Source organism: Nomascus leucogenys, chromosome 2, assembly GCF_006542625.1.
Source record: "Nomascus leucogenys isolate Asia chromosome 2, Asia_NLE_v1, whole genome shotgun sequence".
NCBI lineage: Eukaryota > Metazoa > Chordata > Mammalia > Primates > Hylobatidae > Nomascus > Nomascus leucogenys.
In genome coordinates, this window is record NC_044382.1 from 62,806,678 (window position 1) to 62,819,214 (window position 12,537).

Consider the following 12,537-nt stretch of genomic DNA (forward strand, 5'->3'; position numbering starts at 1 on the left):
AACTACTTGAAACATATTTATTATTTTTACAGACTCAAAATACAGTAATAATCCTGCTATGCATGCTGGTGCCATGTGACACCAGGCCTGGAATCACACCTCTGTCCAGCAGGCACTTGTCTCAGGTGAGGCAGTTTTCTGAGGGGGTTCCCAGGAGCAGCATCTCAGGACACCTGAGAGGGAGGGGGCTGCAAGGAACACCTCTGTGTGCACACGCCTGTGCCATGCTGGAGATGAGCTGTCACCTTGAGGTGGCGTCAGACCTTGACTCTGGCTTGGGAGCCCCAAGGTTAAGGGAAGGTTAAGACATGATCAAGGTGCCCATGAGATCGTGACAGGGACATGCTGGGTTTCTGTGGCTTGACTGCCTGGATGAACATCTCATTTTTCAATCACACAGTTGCAGTGCAGAAAGGCATCAGGAGGCTTGGTCTGGTATTAGGACCTGAAGAAGCAGCCCAATCCCTGACCAGAACAGTAGCATCAAATGCCTTGTGGTTTCCAGGTGGCTGTGGTAGTGACTCAGGAGTCCTTTAGTGTGTTCTCATGAACGCCAGGTTATGTGGATGGCACCTTATACTTTTCAAAGCTCTTTTAATCTGTCCGCTCATTCTCTTCTAGGCATTGTAGCTTACACCCCTTCCTCTCACCGACGCTGGTTTAGACCTGTCAAGTTCTTGAGCTGACAAGGGAATGGAAATAAAGAGAATAGTGAGGGCTGCCTCTAGACTAACAGAAAAGACCTAGCTTTTCCTTTTCTTTCTTTTTTTTTTCTTTTTTGCATAGAGACAGGGTTTTGCTATGTTGCCCAGACTGGCCTCAAATTCCTGGGCTCAAGCGATCTTCCCAAATCGCTGAGATGATAGGCATGAGCCACTGCACCTGGCCAAGATCCAGGTTTGCAAGGTGGCAGGTGTGGCTATGATACAGAGACTTGATATAGCAGGGTCCCAGGAGTCAGTGATATCTCCTGATGACAGGAAAAAATAAAGAAGTGGGGTTTTTGGAACCAAGACACTAGGGCTGAACCACTGTCAGCTTTATTATTAGATTATTGTTTCCAGGTTAGGGCTACAAAATGATGTGAAGTCAGTAACACATGTATCACAGGGCTGGAGTGGAGAGAGGAGGGGCAGAGATGTGCTGGGCAGTACTCACCGTCACTGCTGCACCCATGAGTCCTTGCACCAGTGCCTCTCCTGTGGACTTTACCTAGAAGGAGTCAGTGTCAGGTTCCCTTAGGCCACCAACACAAAGTTAAAGTTGAGACAGGCAGGACAAATCAGGAGGCCTATGAGCCCCAGAAGGTGGAGACAAGGGGGCCACATTACTGGAAGGAGAGCTTTGGACAACACAATCACAAACGGGCAAAGTGTGGCTCTTAGGGAAGGGCTGGCCTGAGGAGGAACCAGCCAGGCCCCCTGGGAAGGCCCTCAGGACTGTCAGCTGAGGCCAAAAGGGAGCAAGACGAGCTGTGACCTGAGGAGAATAGGTATGCCTTCTAAAGAGGGTTCCCCAATGGCTAGTCCCCAGCTACCTGCTTGGCAGTGTGGCCCATGTTCATTGCATCATTAACCCGGTTTTCCAGGAAGCGCCAAGTGTCCTCAAAGTCTGGAGAGGAGTCCTGCATCATCACCAGCTCTGTCGTGTTGTAGATGGCAGCCAGCATGGCTCGGCGGGTGTACCAGTTAAACTGCAAAGAAACCCACACTACCGCTGTGGGCTGGTGCAAGTCTGAGGCAGTTCCTACCCAAGACCATGGGAACTCCTGGGTTCCCTCTTGACTACTTCTTTCTCTCACAGATACATCTGGCCCTCTGGACAACACTACCATCTCAAACTTGACTGAGCATCAGAATTACCTACTTGATTAAAAATGCAAGCTCCTGGGCCCAACCTCTTAAGAGCAGAGTCAGTGGATCTAAAGTGCCAGGAATCAGGAAACTTAATAAGTATCCCATATGATTTGGCTACATCCAATCCATTTTGGAACTGCTAGTAGAAAGCCTACATCTTAGGACATCTGAGTCCCAGAAGATGCTGTAATCAGCCAGCTAGGACCAAACCTTGGTGTTCATCAATAAAGTGAGGGCTGAGACAGGCTCATGGACAGATTACAATACCTGGGCAAAGCTGAGAGTTCAAGTCCCTCAGCAACTTCTCATTGTTCTGGCAAACTACTCTTCAGAGGACCAGCTCAGCTGCTTGGTGTTTTATTCCTCTAATTTCTTTGCTTTCTAATTTCATTTTCCTACCGTCTCTGTTGGCGTTATATTCCCACATGGAGGAAGTTTATTAAAACACTTTGTTATAACTATGGTGGGAGTATTTCTGTGCCTCCTCATCCAGGATTCCACAAAGTATCATCACATTTTCTTTTATGAAGGTGTATTTTAAAAAATTTCCTACCAGAAATATGGTAGCATTAACAAGTCAGATTCTTTCCTGGTGCTGTTGAAAGAGCCTTATTGATCTCTTAGCAAAACAGGCCAAGATGGGCTGGGGAAGGGAATTTCTTTTTAAAGCAATGGGTGCCTCCATGGCATTTCTTTTTTTCAAAAGAGGAATTTTGCTGCAGAATCTACATCTTAGGAGAGAGGGAAATGATAATAAAATGGCAGCCCAGTTAGCTTTTGCCAACGCTAAAGGCTCTCTAACAACTGGTGTCACCATAAGCTGGAAGAAATAATAACTGGTTTGTGGCTAGAATGCTGGTCCCTGAATGAAGATGACCTAGATCCCACTTTGGCTTCTTGATGACCTTCCTCATACCTTAGATGGGAATGACACTGCAGCCCCCCTGCAGGGGCTTGTGATCAAAGAAATTTCACAAGCTTCTTAAAGAAATGCTTAACACAAGCCTTTCCCAGCCTCCTGTGGGCCTGCAGAAAGCACTCACATCAGTGGACTGGTCCCCAGCGTAATGCCACATGTCATCCACCATGCTGGTGAGCAGGCTCAGGCTGGACGGGATGTTGTGAGGGAGCATGAGGACGCTGAGGGCCTGGGGAGAGAATGGCAGAGGAGTAAGCTCTGCTCACAGGTAATGGTGCATAGTTGACCAGCATCTATCTCTCCAAGAGGTGTATGAGGGGGACTGCCAAGCTCTGGTTCTCTGAGACCAGCATCTTCACCCACCGGTGTGAGTTCTGGGCAGCTAGCAATGCTGACTACAGCTGAGGAGAGCCCAGGGGCATAGCCCTGTCTTATGCAAGCCCAGGCACATTCTCCATCCCTAGCATTTGGAACTGGGAATGCAGAGGGCGAGAGGGTCTAGACTGGTCTAAGCAAGGATGGGCAAAGATACCCCAGTCTGTCACACAAAGGAAGAAGCAGAGATAGGAGTCCGTTCACACACATCAGCTCCTACTGACAAACAGAACAAGGTCCTGCCACTTTACCAATGCTACATCCACTGGGGAGGTGGTCAGAGAGGTCCTGGATTGGCTGTAAGGTTTTCTCTTAGTGAGGTAGCCCAGAAGAAAACACTATGCTGAATCAGGAAGGCAGCTGAGGGCCTCATACATGCACTTCCACTGCTTTAACTGCAAGGTGGAATGAGTCACACTCGGCCTGGGGTTAGGCACCACCATAAGTGTTCAAATGTCTGTCAACTGAATGACTGAAACTACGTGCTCAGTAGTCTTCCAGCTGAGCAAAGGACACAAGATATCTGAGTCCCTCTCACTTCGGGTGTACTTTCACTCTGTACTTTCTTCACTCAGAGAATGGCCCATACTGTGACATGCTTTAAAAACAGAGGAAAAAGGAAGCTTCAAAAAAGGTGAAAAAACCCCTTGCAACGAATATGCCAGTCCCTAAGCATCACATTGACAATTGACAAATCCCAGTCCTCGAGATCTAAAATGCCACAGGGCTGTTATTCAAGTGAAGACAGCCAATAAAATCTTCTCACTCTTCTAACCTCCTGCATGGATTCCTCCTCCCTGCAGACCTGGTGGCACGCTCAGGCCACTAGGAGAACGCCACCCAGGATGGGATCCAGTACCTGGACCACTCACATTTCCAAGAACTGAGACACAGATGGCTCAGAGTCACTCTCTTTAGTATGCCCAAGTTTGAAACCCAGCTCCACCAAGTGTACTAAGTATTCTCGGGTTTATAGAGATTGAGGAGCTAAGTTCTGAACAGTGTACAAAGTCATCTGAGTGAAAGGTGCTGAGAATGATAAATATTAGGATTATTGTTGCTCTGGGGCCTAGATATGGACTTGGTACCCGGGGCCAGTGCTCAATGTACGGGATCAGCATTCTCAGTCTGGTTTCCACTGCATCCCTCAGGAACTGGTCTGTCTTCCTCTTCCTGGGAGAGGGAAAAGAAAACAGTGTGTCTCTGAGTGAAAGGCAGGGGCTCAGTGCTCCACGGTTTACTCAGCCCTAGGGAGGAGGGTCCCACCAGCTCCTGATGCTGGCCTGACTAAAGCTGTCAGAGACAGGCTGCCAGGTTTCAGTCCCATCACAGCAGAAGGGCTGCCCAATGCTGCTCTCTTTGGGTTCTGCTTGGATTGGCCTCCTGGGGATAGCTGGTAGGGCCCAAGTTCCCTGATCCTTAGCTGCCACCCTGAGTAGTAATGCCATGGGACTTACTCCGCCTGGCCCAACTGTACCAGCTTCTGCTCCTCTTCCAGCACACGTGTGAGCCGGGTATTGCACTGGGTCACAAAATGCAGTATTAGCTCACTGCCATCCTTCCCGAACATGCTGGCTGCTGCACTGGAGAGACCCAGAGACTACAAAAGGGGAGACAGAAAACAGAAAAGCAGTGCCCAAATGTCGGGTACATTTGTTGCCTGTTCATCACTTGAGTCTCTTCCTAGTAACAGCACCTTGATTTCTTCACTCTGGGTCCATGTGATTTTGGTGAAACTGACCACCACTGGTCCCTCCACCCCGCAAAGCCCCTTGGTGTGTGTGCAAGAGTGGGATCTAGGCTTGAATAACAAGTTCACAGAGACTAGCTCAGGGATGAACGTATCAACAGGTCTTCTTTCTTTTTTAGAAACTAAGCCTGCAGCTGCTTTCTCCAACTTTGTACTTAACACATCTAAGGCCAGTCTTTCCATCTGTTGTCCAGATCCCACAATTCTTGCCTTCAAGGAACCTCATCCTCTTGATTTTGACTATATTCTCTTGTAAATTCACCCTCACTCTTGTTTCTTTCCTTTTTCTTTTTTCTTTTTTTTTTTTTTTGAGACAGTGTCTTGCTCTGTCACTCAAGCAGTGGCATGACTGCAGCCTTGACCTCCTGGGCTCAAGCAATCGTCCCATCTCAGCCTGGGACCACAGGCATGCGCCACCACATCTGGCTAATTTTTAAATGTTTTTGTAGAGATGGGGTCTCGCCACATTGCCCAGGTTGGCCTCAAACTCCTAGTGTCAAGCAATCCTCCCGCCTCAGCCTCCCCAAGTGCTGAGATTACACATATGAGACTGGTCCACTCTTGTTTCTGTACTCTTCCCATTTGTGTTCAATCATGTGCAAACTTCCATCTGTTTCCTCTGCTTGGTGCACCCTAGTTCTCTTCTACCCCTCGCAGCCAAACGCCTCGCCACTTCCTCGCCTTCTATGCACACCTCGATCCACTCCAGTTGATTCCTGATCCAGTTCTCCACCCAAACAGTTGTTGCTCCAGTAACCAGTGTCTAGCTGCTTAATCCACACTCTCCTGCTTTGCCTCCAACATCAGGATGCTCTGACTTAGACTTTGACGGCCCATCCTATTCTACTCTCCCCTTAAATGTCCGCGTTCCTTGAGAGTCTGGACTCCCCTCTCATATGACATTATATTCTTGCCCTGGACAATCTCACTGACTTCCATAATTATTATATATATATATATACATTATATATATGCACACTGATAATGCCCAAATGTGTATTTCTAGTCCAGCTGTCTCCTCCAGTTCCCGACCTGTATGCTTGATACCTCCGCTGGTTGACTCAAAAACTCCTCATACTCAACAAGGATCAAGACTGTACCCTTCCCCAAAGCTGGTCCTCTTCCAATGGCCTTCACCTTAGAAAACACCACCATTGTGTACCCACACATGCAAACTTGCAACTCTGGTGCCATCCTGTCACTCCCTCCCATGTCCAAGCTATTCCTGAACTTACCCACTGCCATTACTCTAAGCCAGACCACCTCATCTCTCCTGTATGTCTGGCAGCAGCCCCCAATTAGTCTCTCTCTGCCTCCAATCCACTTTTCATCTGGCAGCCAAAATGAGCATTTTGAAATGCCAAATTTAATCCAATATCTTCAATTGTTCTTAGAAGAAAAGCTTGACTCCTCATCATGACCTTTAGGACCTTGCCTGATTTGACCTCGACTGACCTTTCTAGCCTTGCTCATCTCCAGTCTCTCTTCCTGCACTCTCTGCATGGTGGTTCTCTGTGGTTCTTCTAATGTACCATCCTTCTTTTTCTTTCCACCTTGCCTGTGCAGTTTCTGTATTTGGACTTGTCCATCTCCTACCCACAAAGTCAGGTAAAGCCTATTCATTCTTCAATTCTCAGCTCAAAAGCCTTTCCTGACCACCCTGTTACCCACCCCATATATAGTTTGAGACAAGATCTCACTCTGTTGCCCAGGCTGGAGTACAATGGCATCATTATGGCTCACTGCAGCCTCGATCTACCAGGCTCAAGAGATCCTCCCACCCTAGCCTCCCAGGTAGCTGGGACCACAGGCAAGCACCACCATGCCTGGCTAATTTTTGTATTTTTTGTAGAGATGGGGTCTCTCCCTAGGTTGCCCAGGCTGGTCCCAAACTGCTGGGCTCAAGTAATCCCTCTGCCTTGGCCTCCCAAAGTGCTGGGATTATAGGCATGCGCGACTGTGCCCAGCTCTCCAACCCCTTAATAGGACAAATTAAACTATTTATCATAGTTTAATAGGCAACATGTTTTCTTTTTCTACTGATGCACTTAAAAATGGTGCTTCTTACAACCAATGGCATCTTAGAGTCAATGAAATATGGTAGTTTTGATCACAGACAATTCTTGCCAATAGGTTGCCTTTAGAACACAACTCTCAAGAGCCAATTCCATGGTTCATTACTTTTATATCTACAAAATAAAGCCATTTCCACCATATTGAGGGAAAAAAAAACAGTCAATCTTGCACCTGTGACCTGATCTAATGATCGGGTCCCTCCATTATACAGCCCAACAGCACCTTTCCTTGATAGCACTTACCACATTTTCTAAGTAAACATCTGGATATATTTTATTAATGTTGCTAGACTGGAAGCTCAACAAGGGCAGGAAGCAGGTCCATCTTGACCACCTTGACCCCTGTCATGTCCCTTGGACTAGCACAGTGCCTAGGGCACATTATTTGCTCAATAAACATTTAAAGAATGAATCATATAAAGGGTTTTAATTTGAAAGATCTAGGCATAAATGTTGATAGTATGATCTTTGGTGTGATTATAGGTGTTTTCTACATTCTTTTTTATATTTGTTTGTATTGTTCAGTTTTCACAATGAGCCTACAGTGGAGTCAGAGCACCTGCATTTCACTAATGAGACTTCTGTTACCAAATGTGCACTTGGGAGTGGGAGAAGACAAGGAAATAACAGTTAAATTTAAGTAAAGCAGCAACCTTGCCCATTGTCCATGGGGAGATGCCCTGCAGCAAGCCTGGGATGGGAGATGCAACTCTGTCATCCCCTCAGTCTCTTGGAGGATGGTATCTTGCTATGCTGGAGGATCCTCTACAACGTGGCCTGAACATGAGCCTACTGCCTAATCTAAAGCAGCAGTCTGTACTAATGCAGGAAATGCTATTAGTTTCTGGGAAAATAAGATGTGTTAGTCTCCAAAGTGGTGCCTTCTTGGGGGTTTTCAAACACCATATGTCATTAATTCTAAGATGCAGATATATTTTTCATTTTAAAAAATCAGTGTGAATCATAGCAGTGCTCTGTCATAGTTCGAAGGGCAGTATGTTTTCTTTTTTACTGATGCATTTAAAAACGGTGCTTCTTACAACCAATGGCATCTTAGAGTCAATGAAACATGGCAGTTTTGATCACAGACAATTCTTGCCTAATAGATTGCCTTTAGAACACAACTCCCAAGAACCAACTCCATGGTATGTTCTTTATAACTACAAAATAAAGCCAGTTCCACCCTATTGGGGGAAAAAACTCAGTCAATCTTGCAGCTGTGAGGGGCTTTGAGCTAGACTGGAAGAAGGCATGAGGCCCTCCGCTCTGCCTGGTGTGACTCCATCCTGGCTCATCTTGGTCAGGTGGCCCCACCCTCGCCTATACACACCTGGGCTCCTTCTGCAATCGCCTCTGCTGTCCACCCGTGGGCGGGCACAAACTCCAGGGCTGCCGTCAGGATGCGATGCTGCAGCTGCTCCTCACTTTCATAGTCCTCCTCCTCCTCGCCGCCCTGGTCTGTATACCTGAGACAAGAGGACACAGCCCAGCATACTTCATCTCCTGGCATGTACAATGGGCATGACCAGAAACTAGGGGCTCTGGATCTCCTCTAAGCACATGCTGGGAAGACATTTACTCTTGTGTCACTATCAATGTGGTTTTTTCGTTTGTTTGTTTTTTGTTTTTGAGACAGAGTCTCCCTCTGTCGCCCAGGCTGGAGTGCAATGGCGTGATCTCAGCTCACTACAACCTCCACCTCCCGGGTTCAAGCGAGTCTCCTGCCTCAGCCTCCTGAGTAGATGAAACTACAGGCGTGTGCCACCATGCCCGGCTAATTTTTGTATTTCTAGTAGAGACAGGGTTTCACCATGTTGGCCAGGCTGGTCTCGAACTCCTGACCTCAAGTGATCTGCCTGTCTCCGCCTCCCAAAGTGCTGGGATTACAGGCGCGAGCCACCGCGTCCAGCCAGTATCAATGTTTTAATGCCAACAGAGTAAAAACTAGATCATCCTTCCCCTCCCCATAGGCACGGAGAGGAATCCAGCAAATGAGGCCATGTGGTATGAAGGCATTGCTGCACCCTGGAGTTCCCTGTCTTCAGCCCTTAGCACACTGTGCTCAGAAGGTTTCTTCATCTAAACTTACACCAGACTACCTCCCTGAGGGCAGGAGTAATGCCGTATTACTCACAGGGCCTGGCATGATAGTAGGGCCTCAAAAAATATTTCTTGAATTGAAATGAAAAGTACTTTAGTTAGGAAATCAGAAAAATGAAAAGGAACACGCTAATTTCAGATATAGAGAAACTTTTCAATGGCAGGATTAGGAAAAAAAAACACTAATGGAAATGTAAATTAGTATTACCTTTCTGGAGGGCAACTGGCCCACATAAGTAACAAATCTTTAAATGTACATATCCTTTGACTCAGTGCTCCCACTCCTAAGGAGAGATTCACACACTTTATCACATTATTTCTTATACTAGTGAAGGAAATCTAAATATCCATCAATAAAAGACAGGTTAAATAAATTTCGGCACAGCTATTTGCCGGAATGTTATACAACTATTAAGCTATGAAAAGACATTACAAATGGACTGTTGAGTGAAAGAACAGGTTCTAGAACAGCATATAGAGTTTATACACATTATATCTATTCTATACAAAAATTTACATATGAAATAAGCTTAGAGAAACATCTAAAAGGATATTCACAAAAATGTTAGCACGGTTATCTCTGTAATTTTGGATAAAACTGCTTTATTTTTGTGAACGTCTCTATACTGTTTAGGTGTTTTAGAACAAACAGGCACCAATTTTATAAAAACAATAGGTTCTTTCCTAAGATAGCCTTGGGGCCAGGTGCAGTGGCTCACACCTGTAATCCCAACACTTTGGGAGGTCTAGGCGGAGGACAGCTTGAAACCTAGGAGTTTGAGACCAGTCTGGGCAACGTAGCGAGAAGCCATCACTACAAAAAATAAAAAATTCTAAAAAACAAAGATGGCCTTGGAAATGAAGGAAGGTACAAAAGGGGATGGAGAGGAGAGAGGAAGTGAAGGAGGAACAGACATACTGAAGCTTGTGAAGTAGCCAGAAATAGGTGGATTGGTGCCTACCTGGGGGGTGAATGAGAAGACTCTGGATCAGGTTTTTCTGCCCCCTGTGTCTCAGAATGCTGCTGAGAAAAAGAGTTAGGAGGCTGCTGCTTCTGCTCATCTGAAGACCTTAGGCCCACAGCTGAAGCATGGAAGGCACGCGGCACCAGGGCTTGTCGGCAACGGGCCACTGAAACAGAAACTGGTCAGTCAGGGACATTCAACAGAGAAGACCCTTTCAGACCCAGAGTGGTAACACAGACAAGGAGGAGGAAAAGCAGGCCAGAGACTCCTGTAGAACCACTTATCCAAGTGTTGGGTCCCACACAAAAATACTGGGTAAACTGGGAACTTTGGGACATGAAGTGGTAGCAAAAGTGGTAAGCCAGGAAAAAAGATCTACCTAGCATCTTGACCTGTTTCTACCACTTGTTACCTGGGTGGTAATTGGCAAACAATTTCACCCCAATGTGCAGATTTTTAAATCTGCAAATTTAGAGTAATAATCTCTACTTGCTCAATGAGAGCACTGTGTGGCCCAAACAAAAAGTAAAAGTGCTTTTGCAAATGTTACAGATTTATATATATTATGGCAAGAGCTCTGGAATAGTAATTTAATGTCTCAGTCCTACTCCTCCAGTGTTTATATGGTATCTTTGGACAAGTCACTAATCTCTATCTGCTTTCTCATCTGCAATATCTGCAACATCTCCATTTACTTTAAGAAAGATGAGAAGTATGTTTCCTAAGCATCAACTCATAGTACTTTGTTATTTCCCAACATTTTTTATTCTAAATTTTTTTTTTTTTTTTTTGTCAGAGTCTCACTCTGTCGGCCAAGCTGGAGTGCAGTGAGATTATCTCGGCTCACTGCAACCTCTGCCTCCCAGGCTCAAGTGATTCTCCTGCCTCAGCCTCCTGAGTAGCTGGGGTCACAGGCACCTGCCACCACTCTCGGGCTCATTTTTGTATTTTTAGTAGAGACGGGGTTTCACCATGTTGGCCAGGCTGGTCTCAAACTCCTGACCTCAAGTGACCACCCGTCTTGGCCTCCCAAAGTGCTAGGATTACAGGTGTGAGCCATCATGCCCAGCCTATTATAAAAATTTTCAAACATGCAAATTGAAAGAATTATGGAATGAACACCTGTATATCTGCCACTAGGTTCAACACATCTGTCATGTTCTTCATTCATCCATCTTGATTTTCAGTGCATTTGTTGCAGATATCAGTATTATTCATCTCTAAACATTTTAGCATGGAAGACTTCTGTGTTCACTGTTTTGTTATTCAGATGCCATTTACACACAATGAAATGCATACATCTTAAGTTTCTATGAGTTTTGACAAATGTATACACTTGCACAACCTAAACCCAATCTAAACAGAGAACATTACTGTCACCCCAGAAAGTTCCCTTATGCCTTTTCAGTCATTCCCCATTCATACTGTTCTGAATTTTTCACTCTAGGTTAGTTTTTGCTTGTCTTAGTTTTGCCTGTCCTAAGATTTCATCTACATGTACATGTTTCAGTAAGGCTTCTTTCACTTAGGACTATATATGTGTGTGTGTATATATATATATATTTATTTATTTTAAGTTTAAATAGAGACAGAGTCTTGCTATGTTGCCCAAGATGGTCTTGAACTCCTCGGCTCAAGCAACCCTCCCACCTCAGCCTCCCAAAGTGCTGGGATTACAGGTGTGAGCCACCACACCTGGCCCACTTAGTATATTTTTGAGATTGATCCATATTTTTATCCCTCTCAGTAGATCTGGCAAAGATTCTCTCCTTGATCAGGCTCTAACCAGGCTCCTCTGAGCCCTCTTCTTATCTAGGCCTCAACCTTGGCCTATAAAGACTTGAACACACACTAACATAAGCATCACTCAGGGCCACATCCCTTAAGATAACCCTACCCCTCTTTAAAGTGCCTGCCTGAGAAAACTCAAGGCTGTCAAAAAATTTTTTTGCTGTTTGTTCTGGCTAACACTTAGGAAGGATAGGGCTTGTCTCCCTGTGGAAAAACAGAATCCTAACTTTGTTAACTGCCAGCTAGCAGACCAATCTTATTTATAATTATTCACTTTCCTGACTCTACTGAGTCCCCACCTGCCTTCCTCCCTCCTCCCTCATTTTTTCTTTGAAACACCCAGTTACTTCTGCATGCACTAAACTCAAGGTTGGGCTCCGTCCATGCTAGACTGTTTTCCCTATTGCAATAGTTATTACTGTTAATTAAAAACGGTCCTTATCACTTTAGTGTCCAGCTTTCTCTTTGACTGATTTTTAGTTTTTATTGCAGAATAGTATTCCATAAAAAATAATATTTTGTTGCTAGACAACTGGACTGTTTCTGTGTTTGACTACTATGAATAAAATTGCTATGAATATACTTGTACTAACTTTTTTGTAGACACATACCTTCGTTTCCCTTGGTGGATTTGCGGGGTCATAGGCATTACTTTTACTACACATGTTTAGTTTAGAATTTTGTATAAATAAAACAAAAGGGGGCT

The 12,537-nt window shown here is 45.4% G+C and overlaps 1 protein-coding gene across 2 annotated transcripts in view; it reads right to left on the reverse strand.

The window, feature by feature from the left end:
- COQ9 (coenzyme Q9) overlaps positions 1-12,537 on the reverse strand; it is a 13,813-nt gene continuing 1,276 nt past the window's right edge. For both annotated transcript variants that reach the window (XM_030796481.1, XM_030796488.1), the window contains exons 2-9: positions 10,038-10,206; positions 8,306-8,441; positions 4,608-4,750; positions 4,239-4,323; positions 2,900-3,004; positions 1,538-1,693; positions 1,159-1,212; positions 1-682 (exon numbers count right to left, since the gene is read on the reverse strand). In XM_030796481.1, the coding sequence (XP_030652341.1) occupies positions 647-682; positions 1,159-1,212; positions 1,538-1,693; positions 2,900-3,004; positions 4,239-4,323; positions 4,608-4,750; positions 8,306-8,441; positions 10,038-10,206 (884 nt within the window). In that variant the 3' untranslated portion in view covers positions 1-646. The remainder of the gene's footprint in view (positions 683-1,158; positions 1,213-1,537; positions 1,694-2,899; positions 3,005-4,238; positions 4,324-4,607; positions 4,751-8,305; positions 8,442-10,037; positions 10,207-12,537) is intronic.